Source organism: Mesitornis unicolor, unplaced genomic scaffold (genome assembly GCF_000695765.1).
Source record: "Mesitornis unicolor isolate BGI_N332 unplaced genomic scaffold, ASM69576v1 scaffold24780, whole genome shotgun sequence".
NCBI lineage: Eukaryota > Metazoa > Chordata > Aves > Mesitornithiformes > Mesitornithidae > Mesitornis > Mesitornis unicolor.
In genome coordinates, this window is record NW_010159328.1 from 35,972 (window position 1) to 47,795 (window position 11,824).

Genomic DNA, 11,824 nt, shown 5'->3' on the forward strand with positions numbered 1-11,824 from the left:
CCCCAGCCGTAACCAGGCGACAGGAACACAAAACCCAGGACGAGGATAGGCCAAGGCAGAAACGGACGCACAGGACGTTACACGTCACCACAACAGAACGAGGGGCAACCGCAAGCGGGGCTCACCCCATAGAGCCCTGAACACACACTCCCTACCCTCACACGGAAAAGGCTGAGCATTTATTTCAAAGACTGCGTTTTCCCTCACAGGAGACAGGTTGCCCCCCGCTCACGAAACACCCCGGGATCTCCCGCCTTTCCAGGCCCCTCACAGAGCTGCGGCGGGAGAGCCCGCCTCACCCGCTCGTCTCCTTCATGGCGCACACACAACTCGAGGCACGCGCCACGACAACGGCCTCACAACTCGCGACACTCCCAGCCACCGCGACTACCACCCCGTCCTTCCCGACGGCCACCGCAGCGCTCGGCCAATGGGGCGAAGGAGCGCACCCGTGGGGGTGGGCTGGCCACACCTTTCGCCGGCCCGGCCGCATGTTGCCCCCTAGCGGTTGCTGAAAGCCTGCGGCTGAGGCCTTGAACCACCCACCTGTCCACACACCCGCGTCCCCTCCTTCTCCTCACGGGGACCGCGGGGACGCGACCGGTTACGAAAGGGCCTGAGGCGTACCCTGTTGCCCAGCCCGGGAGCTACACAAGCCGCTCTGCTCCTCGCAGGAAGGGAGGAGATGGGCAGGTGAGGCAGGGACGCAACGGTGGCTGCGGCTGAGCGGGCGGCGGAGCATGAAAGAGGGGGCGATCACCCCTGAGGAGAGGCTGTGCGACGACGGGATGGCTGCCTTCCGCTCCACGCCCGGGAGAGGGGGTTGTCTGCCCTTCAGGATGTCGAGAAGATGCGCCTCGACATGTCTGTCGCCCACTTGGAAGCTGGGGGAAAACTCTCCTCGGCCGGCGGCCGCTGCCCCGGCGGAGCTTTGCGAGGGGAGAGAGGCGCTGACAGATTCCCCCGCAGCGCGGGGAGAGCCGAGCTGCCCACGGTGGGTGGGTGAAAGGAGGACTCACTGACACATCTTTCCCTCCAAAAGCTCAGGGACGAACATCCGTTCATATGGACACCGTTGCAGAGAGAGGAGTGGTAAAAAGGCAGAAATCACTAGTGTGGTATTGATTTCTTCTCATCCAGTATGTGTTGAAGCATCGTTTGACTTAAGCTGGTGTCAGGAGGATTTATCACACGCTGTCAATGACAGCAGAGAATTTTGAGTACTCACTTGTTGCCATATATCATTTTGGGCCAACATAGTCTATTACAAGCTAGATACTAAAGCAACTAGAATACCTCAAGACTATTCTGCACCGTGATATTTGGATTACTATTTCCCACTCACATTCAAGCCTGCAAAGAGTTAAAAGTAAAACCATAATGTTTTTGTGAAGTTGAATAAATCATTGGAAAAAAAGTTGCTTCCTGACTACCTTGATGCCTTGCTGTATCGGACTCTTTGAGATTAGCACATGCATCGTCTCTGTACTTTTCTGGGTTGTCTGCAGTGCCTTTGTTGAAGTAAAATATATTTTTTTCTTGCAAGATACTTTGAAGTATCTTAAAACTTAACATTTGTTCTGAAGTTTCAACAAAGTAACAAAACCAATGCTTGGTGTTCAGACATGAAGGTACTTCTAGCAGAGTTGCTTTATCTGCCCTACTGAAACAAATTTATGCTATGGAGAGTTAAAAATTACTTTATTTATTTATTGAATATGTGCATTAACATTGCACTAACATTTCAAAGTCTTTGAAAATCAGATGTTTCTGCAGGGAGTTGTACTGGTAAAGCAACAAAAAAAACCCAAAAAACAAACCCAAACAAAAAAAAAACCCAGACAACCAAAAAAACCACACAAACCCCCAAAAGTCCACATGTTTTCTATCAAATTTCTGGAGAGTTTTTTTAAACCTGTAGTCATGCCCTTTTTATTCTTAGAAGTTTATAATGTTTTTCTTTAAAAATTTATGTTCATCACAACACTACTGTGGTCCTAGAATCAGGAAAACTATTGTGTGGATACTGCCTCCTGTTCTTGTCTCTCGGTTTGCTACCATCTATTTTGTGTGAGGAAGACACCTGCCTTTATTTTTTCCAGGCTTAGATGGCTGATTAGTCAGCTTTATGTGTTCTTTTTATCTGTTTCTGCTGCATGCAGATTAAAGAAGAGTGAAAATTTAAACAGGTTTTTTAAGGCAGTTTTGGAGGAACTTTAGGTATATGCATGAAAAGTTATGTACCAGCTACTGCACCTGAACCTTTCTGCTTCAATATACAAAATTAGACTGCAGCAGTGAAAACTGCTACAGAGAAAAATCACCACAGACCAGAGAAAAGTTTATCAGAAAAATATTTTATTCAGACTTTGTATCTTTCTTACAAATGAGGAGGTTCTTATCTGTGTAATGTACCATATTTCACTAGAGAAAGATTTTTGTCAGCAATAATTTGTATATATACATTTAAGCCCTGATGAATATCAGCTAAAAATAACATGAAATCAGATTCTGGAAAGCTGCATTTTGTAATAAATGTTCTCAAAATTTACTAATTTATCACATTATGTGGGAAGATACATGGTAGGAGATAACAGCAGAAGGTAGGGTTACTGAAGACAGACTTCAGATGGATGGATTTAAACAAGTGGAGGTTGAAGGTTTTTAAGCTATTTGCTGGTTTTGTTTGTTTTCCTTTATCATTGAATTTAATCAATTTACTTAAGGGACATAATCCTATGAACTGTTGGTTACCTAACAAGATACTCAGAAATGTAAATGCTTAAAACATTCATATTTTAAGACTGTTCTAACTGTTGTTGCTGAAACACTAAGCTTGCCTCAGGGGGCATGACTTCAGGACTGCGTTGTTTACACTGCTCTTCATCTTTCCAGGCTGGCTGGCGATGGCTCCTCATACTGACAGCTATCATGGATTCTTAACTTAATAGCAGTCACTTGGTAGGACTTCAGCTTGCCACAGCACATTGAGCTAGCAAAACAGTACCTCTGCTCAGCTTTCCCAGGGGAGTCTTGAATGCTTGTGCCCTTAATGTGAAATTAGTTGCAGCTCTTGACCTGGTCAGCAACAGCAAAAGGCTCTATGTAATCTTGCACTGGCTTGTAAGGCAGGTGCAATGTCATCAGGAGATAGACGGGTCACTCCCTTGTTTCACTTCAAATTGAAGCTAAGATTAATTATTGTGTTACCAGCTTCTAAAACAGGTTAGTTAATGGGAGCTAACTGTGAGCTCACTGAAGCAGCACTAATCTTGCTGCTCTCAAGGAAGTGTCTTTCTTTGATCAGCTCATTCTCTCTCAGCATGCTAAAACCCAGCCACAGGATATGAGTGCTTAGTTTACAATCATGTTAATTTTGCTTTAGGTTTGTCTTTAGCTGTTGGAGATTAATGAATCAAAATGTTGTTTAAATTTACAACCAGTTCTCTTCTAATCAGTTGGCAGTATTATTTCTAGCTGTTTTCTACTTTGATTACCTGAGCCAATCATCTAAAGAACTCGGCTATTCTGCCATGTGAGAGTGGGGTACAGCCTAAAAAGTCTAGGAATTAGCAGGATCATAGTAGAAAGCATTGAGGATTTTTTTTTCTCTTTTCCAACTATTTCCTATGCTGTGTATATGTTGCCACCATGTTCAAATCCAGAGCTGCTGTCTGCCTTTCCAGTTCACTCATTTTTGCCCATACAACTATCTGTTCTGACCTTAAAAGAGCAGCCTCCTTTGATTTCACCAGCATGCAGCAGACATAGCAACAGTAAGTTTGGGATATTTCTGTGGAAGTGCAGACAGGAATTTCGATGCTTGACAGTCAAACTCAAGCAAAGGGGCTGCCTAGCAAGCTCTATGTATACTAACACTTATATAAGCAGCTGGCACATGGAATCATGAAGGATTCTTCAGTTTCTTGTCAATTCACTGCAAGGAGAAAACTAAGGTGGTGGGTTTCAGTGTGCTTCTGGAGTGTTTGCATCTCCTATAGACAACCTAGATGGTTTGCTTCTGTAAAGGTTTGAAGTCTGGTACCCTTCAAAGGTATTATGTACGTAAGATTCTTTGCTGTGGTAGTTTGCCTTTAAGATGTTTTCTTTTGGAGAGGAAAGTAGAGTAGGAAGTGCCCTTGTTCTAGAGAAATTTTCTTAAATTACAGGAACAGTCATCTCTGCTAGCTAAAACCTGAAGAAGGAAAAAAGTCTTACATGGAAGATACTGCCCAAAGTTAATGGGATATGCCTGTCGTCTTGTTGTTGGTTTTGGGGTTGGTTTGTTTGGTTTTGGATTTTTTGTTTTGGTTGTGGTGGTGGTTTTTTTTCTTTCTTTCTTTTTTTTTTTTCTCCTTACTGCACTACCTTCATCTTACAGGAAATGTTTATTTTATAGAAGTGCTGAAGAGGTGTAACATGTTAATGTTTCAGAAGTATTTTCTCTGACCTGAATGGAAGTTTCTACAGATAATTGTGCAGTATCTTTGTTTATGACTAGCTTTATACAGAGCGCAGAAACATTTCTCTTTTTCTTGGTAGAGGAAGAGAACAAACCTGTCTGATCTTTGCACTCTTCTAGCTTTTATTTTGGCTGGGGATCAGGACCCAGGTCCTTGGACAGCTGATGTTGCGTAGCACTGGTATCTGTTCTAGTTCCATTATAGTTTGAATGTGGCTGTGAGACTGTTTTTGGGCACTAAAGCCTGATGCTAATACCTCTGAAGCACTACCTCTTATCATGTCGAGGAGTTGTCTTTGTCATGAATTCATTAGTTTCATGCAGAGATCGTATATAATTCTGATTGCTGCTTGCAGGGAAACTTTAAAGAGAGGAATGGATACCGCTAATTACTGAAACAACTAAATTCTGTGTGAGAATTGGGAGAAATTTTCATATCCATTAACCTTGTAGTAAGACCTTGCTGAAGTTTTGTTAGTTTGGGGTTTGTTTTTTTTTTTTTTTTTAAATGTGATAGCATTATGTTCGACTTCATGTGGAAACTTAGCATCTGTTCTGTTTTAAGAAAAAAAGAAAGTCAATTTGTTTGTAAACTTGAGCCTATAGCAGGGAGTTCTTACCTGGTCAGCTCCATCTAGCTGGTTTCCCCTGCTTGAGGAACCAGAGGTTCACCTCTATGGCTGGAGAAAGCTGACAAAGCTCTAGGGAGGCTGTGTAAGCATGGGGTTTTTTTAAGCAGTTCTTGATATGGCCCACTGTTTGAAGGGAAACAAATACTAATGTAAACCACATAACAAATAATTCTGCTTTAATGTAAAAAAGTAAATCATATTGATCCTTTTAATAACTGTTCCCTTGACAGCAATGAGGATGGGCAGTGCTTGCAAATGTGTATAGTCTGTCTGGGTGAAGTTGTGCTCTTGTGGAGTCCCTGTGTCTCATGAAGTTTATAAAGGAAAATGCTGTTTGTTCTGCTGCTGTTTGCTCACAGTATCTATTTTTCCATAGTGTGTGTATTCACATCTTCTTTATACTGAAACAGTAAGGGAGAAAATAAAAGGTAGAGACGATCTCTTTAAGTTCTCTGTATGCCTGCTTCCATTCTGGGCTTCCTACTTGATATTTGTACATCTGTGGTGTTTGTCCTGGGCAATTTACAGGAGTTACATGAACCATATTACAGGACGATGAAGGGGATGAGAGTTTTGAAAAACATAGTATGATCTAAACACTATTTTGTTTTTTACGCTGTATTTATACCTCCAAATTTAGAGGAAAAATTACCAAAAGTCAACTAAAGCCTTCTGCTGTATTCTTCTGAAGTAAAAATATAATTTAGAGTAGTTGAAGAGGAGCTGGAAAAGAGTAGTACAGACATAGCTAGAGTTCATATTCTTTTAGAAGGCTTGGTGGTTTTGGCACCTGTACCCAGCCTGGTGCATTGTTCATGTGGCTTGTTCATTGTAGTTGATAAAGTAAATTATAAATAATTGTTCTCTTCTGTTTGAACAGTTCTATTCAGAGAATTGGTATGTATAAGGTAAGCATGACTTTCTCATAAACAAGTCCTTTTTTTTTATTCTAACTGAAAAAGAAGAGAAGAGGAAGCAAAGGAGAGTGACAAGAAGCTGATGTAATGGGTAAGTTAATGGGCTGAAAATTTGAAGAAGAGGAGTATTACAGAACAAAGTTATTACGATTATGCAGTTTATGTTTGTGTCCTTTAGGACTTCTCGCATATCTGTGTTTGTACATGTGGATATGCATATCCAATCACTTTTGCCTTGGTGACTGGCAAACAAACGTATGGGACAGAATCAACATAATGTACAAATATGGAAGTGCTTCCAATTACATTATTTTTTTTCTAACACATCTATTATGTATTCTTTCAGCTACAGGTAAAAATTAAGTGAGAGAATAGAGAATGAGAGCAAGAGATGAACAAAACTGAACAGCGGAAAAGCTGAGTGTTAGTGTTCATGACAATTGCTTGTAAATAAGGCTGTTCAAGGGCTGCCTTCAGGAATAGCGTGTCTGGAATGGGTATTCCATTATGTGGGGGGAAACACTGAAACATTTTGAGCTCCTGAATGTAGAGTTTCATTCTCTGGTATGTCAAATCTACTAAAATACAAAGCCTTTCTAGGTGGTATAAATATAACTTACTCCTGTTTTAAGTTTTCTTTGTGCTGTAAGAAAAGAAGAAAATGGCAATTGTACAAATAAGCCCACTGTCTATAGGAGCTCACAAATTCTTACTGTATATCTAGCAATCACATTTATGTCTTTATTGTACTTTCATCCACCGGGCTCCTCTTAAATAATGTATATTTGTTCTTCTTCTATTAACAAAGACTTCATTTTAGTCTGAAAGATGTTCCTTCTTTTGCTTGCTGTTCACAGCAATGTAATAAAAGGGAGGTGTTCACAGGGAAGATTTCAGATGTACTGTGTTATTGTTTTCTGAGATTATTGAAAATAGATTCAGTAGGAATCTATTGCCAGATAAGCTTTCCATCTTTAAAGCACTCTGTGCTCCCTGAGGAGTTCTTGTTTAATTGATGATAACTAGATATGGTAATCCCTTTTTTAGGATGGTTCAGTTTGCTCTTTGGAGAGAAGTCTCTAGATATTATTTGCTATTTTGTATAGGAATATTTAAAGCTTTCAGATATTTAAGAAATAATACTAATTTGTGCAATGTTGCTTTTAATTATGCTCTCATCTGCTAAGCTTTGGGAATATTTTACTCTGTTGTGAAACTAGAGACAAGTGTGAGCTCAAAAAGTCATACTTTCATGCTTAGGTTTACAGGATTTGCTTTATCACCTGTGCAAACAACCAGCACTTACAGAGATTAAAGAGTTACACAGCTAAAATCATACACATCTTGATAAAGAAAACAATTCTGGCCACATCAATGTGACCCTGAAAATAGTGTGCCATTTTAAGATAACTGAACACTAGGGAAAAAAATGTTTAGTTACAACTCGGGGGGAAGTGGGAGGGAACAACTGTGGCCTTCATGTAGCTGTAAGGCTGTCAGGTGATCCACATATCCGCAAGAGTCCTCTTTGTTAAACTCCTTGTTCCTTCCCTTGATGGATGACCAGTGAGTTCTTAATGTTTCTGAGGACTGTTGCATAGCACCTCTGAATAGTAACAATGAATATGCTCTGCAATCTGGATTAATACAATTTGTTGCAAAGATCCTAGAAAACCATAGATACTGTTAAGCTGAACTCTTTGCTCATCTTTTTAACACTTGAGTTTGGTTTGTGTGGTGGGTATACTATATCCATGTGACTTCAGTATGATGCTGCTGAAATGAGTGATTCTTGTATAGACCAGGCTCCAGAATATTATGCAGGGGTTTTTTTTAGTGGACATAGAAGTCTTTCTACATGTGCCATAATGTATGAAGTGGACCCTTCTGTGACTCTCTAGGTTTTCTGATCTGACATTTTTGCATGCAGTCCTCGAGGCTATGCCATGTAATTTCCAGGTCACCTACCTGAGCACAGCAAGAGAAGAGCTCAGCTCTGAAGCTCAGGGCTGAGAGCTTCTAGCAACAAAATTACAGTGATCTGGCTGCTGGGAGACTTGTCTTCCATGTGACATCCACATGAGTGCAACCATATCTATGAATTTTCTGGGTTTGTTTTAGGATTTCTTTCAGTGCCCAGTTTCTTGAGGCAAATAACTGGAAGTAAATTTAATTTTCTAAGGCATTAAGTAGTGTGATTAGGCATTTAGATGTTTATGTGGTGTGTGTTCTCCACCTCTAGTTAGTAGTCATGGCTGCAGGAAGAACCTACTTGCTAAATACTTGATTCGTAACTATGTTGTGCAAATCTTGCTATCGTGTAATAGTATGAGGTAAAATGTAAATTCTGAGGGAAAGTCTCTCCTAAAGGTGGGGTCTAAAGTGATAACATAGACACAGATCTGGAACTGTTACCTTGCAGCTCAGCAACTTGGTTACTCATGTAGAAGTTTCCTGTATTTCTCACTAACCAAGAGATTAATGCATAGACTGACATACCTCTTTCTTTGGACTCTAACTTTATATATTGATTATTTTTTTAAGCTACATGTGGATTTGTTCCATTTCCCCTTTCGTGTACCCCATCAATAAAGCATGTAGGGAGATAAAAGTATTAATTACCTTCAACTACTTAGACCAAGAATAAATAGGTTTTCATATTGCTCATTTCATACTGTACTGTAATTAACAGCATTCAAGAGCACCTGCTGATGTGAAGTGTGGAACTTCAAAAAGATTAGGAAATAAACATTAGTGCTATTCCTCCTTTACCTTCAGTCCTGCAGCTTTCCAAAAAGTATACAGTAGATTTCTAGTCTAGTGAATATTTCTTAGCTGACAACAGATAAGCCTTCAGTTTCCTAGGAGAGCACAGAGCACAGGAAATACTGGTTGCATAGTCACTAGTGGAATCCCTTTAATGCTGGCTAGATGATCTTGAGAATTTTTAAAATAATGATAAGGAGAATCTAATTTCAGTGAAGCAGAGTTCATTCTTGATAAAGGGATTTCTAGAAACTAGTTCATTGTAACTACAGAAACACCTAAATTTTCTAATCTTTGATGGAGAATGAGAACAAACTTTAAGTTCTCTTTAAATCCCAGAGCTGATAGTGAATGCTAAACACATTGAATGTAATAGGAAAGAGCCTCTTTGGAACTTGCTTCCAGTAAAACCTTCTCTAAATCAGAGTAATATCTTCACTAAGCTGCTTAATAATGAAAACTGTGGTCAAAGGAGTGTAGCAGTGAATGTCCTTGGAGGTGGGAGAAAAAGGCTGAAGCAATGTAAATTAATTTTCTGAACCTTTTACAAGGTGATGGTTGTCTCTGATCACAGCTCTCTTTTTGGAAATCAAAACCCAAGTGTGCTGCTTTTGCACTCACAAAAGAAGAAACCATAACTTTTGGTAACACTAAACGGGAGTAGAAATTATACAGACTGACTGCTATGTAGGCAACTAAAGGTCTGGATAATACAAGGAAGTTAAAAGGCTACTTTCAGACTATACTGTAAAAGATAAGTGTTGTGTGAGTCATTAAAGTGAGCACCCTACTTACATTTGAAGAGGATTTGCTATGGAGCCAAATTCAGGCTGAGGTGGTATACTTTGGACCTGAACTGGTTTTTCAAATTCTGCTAGACAGCTTGTTTCTTCTCCTTCAGCTGTTGTCAGATGGGAAGGAAAAGCAAAAGAGGGAGCAATGGGAAAGATGTCCTTGAGGGTGCTTTTGGTTTTTGACATATAGGGATCGTTGTTTACTTTGGAACACTCCCCTTTGTAGGTAACGCGTAACATACTTCACAATGTTTATGAAGGAATTTAGGGAGCAAAACATAGTTTAAAAATATCAGTGTAAGCTAAGTCATATCACACTGAAGTAAATAATAATAATGAGTGACAAAGCACAACAAGGTGTTCAGTGTGAGAGCTCACAAATAGCACATTCAATGCCATACTTTACAAAACACTCTGTTTCCTGTTCTTTCATTTTGTAGGTCTTGTCACTGAAAAATGAGCTGGATTCTCAGCTGGCAAAAATCTGCATATGTAATCAAACTTGTGTAGTTTAATTGCAGCCACTTCAAGTACCTCTGTAGTACTGTGAAGACTGTAATTTTTAAATGGTAAGGCCTCTGCCAGTAGTGAATGCCACTAATGCAGTACATAGAAACTTAGTTTGCAAACAATATTGCTTGAGAAGGATGATTCCCCCCTCTGCTACTTCATGGAAGAGGGGAGCATATAATGTGAACGTAGCCTTTTGCAGTTTCTCAAGGAGCTGCATAGGTAGACACACAATGACTCCTTTATATAAGACAACTTAGCTTTAATAGGAAATAGGTGGTTAAATACCCATACAGCTCTCTGAAAATATGGAGGCTGGATTGCAACAAGCCACAGTGACTCTAATAAGCACTTTAAACCCAGTAACTCAGTGCTGTTAGAATAAACTTATCTGGTGGTCCAAAACCTGAAACCAAACTATTTTTTTCACTCTCCTTCGCTGAAAGAATCTTTCAAGGGAGAAAGACTTCACTTTTTCAGGCATATACAGCAGAATTTTATGATGTTCTTTCTTTGACAGCTTTTAGTTACCTTTGTGCATGTGTGGTTTTAGTTGTTTGTTGTTTGGGGTTTTTTTTAAGCTTCCTAATTTGGTCAGATAAAAAGTTTTCTCACAGGTTTGACCTGAGATTTCTCCCCAAACTGTAGTTTCAATTGTCATTCCATACTGCTTGCTTAACATTTGTGCTTTTTCAACTGAATAAGGTATTTTGCACTTGTCATAACAGTTGCATGTTGTTAATTAAATACCATAAGCACCTTTGCCTCTTGGAGTAGGAGGCTACAATTTCAGATAATACTTAGCTATTCTGTAGGGTGACTTATTCATAAGTATCAAGAAGAGTGTACTGATCTCCATTTTCCTGGATCACAGGGATGCAGGGACTTGCCTCTTGGCTGAGCTAGAGAAACAGAATCCAAGAGTGTGGACTAGGATTCAAAACTCAGCATCCTTTAGACAGTGCTAATTCTCGGTTTGAGTGTGAGAGATTGAGACTGGCATGGCTCTCTGCAGGTGACTCACCTAACTGATATCTCTCTAAGCTTGTCAGCCACTCAGGCAGTCTTGAGGTGAGGAGAGACAGATCCTCTGGTGCAAGCCAGTGCAGCTGCTCTGATGTCTGAGATGTGGGTGAGAACAACCATAAGCTGGTATCTGACTAGTGCCTTCTACCGTGTTGTTTGTCACTCTCTCAGAAATACCTTACTTGATTCATGCTATGATTTCATTTGTGGGCTTTTTTCCTCTTTGCTTTTCAGGCTGAGATAATTGTCCTCTGGAAGAGCTGGAAAATACACAAGTAAGTTTTTTGTCTTTTGGGGCTTTTTTTCTTCCTCCTCTGAGTCACCTTCTGGAAAATGATGTAATTCAGCAGTGTCTGTCTAGAGAGCTCCCAAAGACTAGCTTCCTAACACAGGAATTTAAGTTGCTTAAGACCGGGGAATGAATTTTTCAGAATTCTTGAAAAATTTCAAGGCATTTTACAGGTTTCACTGCAGGTGAATCTGAAGCATAAGTGCATGCAAACAGCCTTAGCTTGCAGCAGCAGTACAAAAGCTTCAAAATTTGGGAGGGAGTCTAGAAAAATATTCATTTGGCTGGTTTTTTTCATTAGATTTTGTATAACTATAGGCAGAAAAGTAGCAGGGTCTATTTTTATTTGACCTTAATACCACGTTTTGGCCAGCATCTACACAGTTATGTGATTGCAGGTGATCTGGATTTATGTTGTATGTTCAGCA

At 40.1% G+C, this 11,824-nt stretch overlaps 1 protein-coding gene across 1 annotated transcript in view; it reads right to left on the reverse strand.

The window, feature by feature from the left end:
• The window catches only part of LOC104542138 (poly(A) polymerase gamma-like), a 17,205-nt gene extending 16,712 nt beyond the window's left edge, over window positions 1-493 (reverse strand). Inside the window, exon 1 of the mRNA XM_010186357.1 lies at window positions 300-493. Within this exon, the coding sequence (XP_010184659.1) occupies window positions 300-493 (194 nt within the window). The remainder of the gene's footprint in view (window positions 1-299) is intronic.
• Window positions 494-11,824: the final 11,331 nt, after the last annotated feature.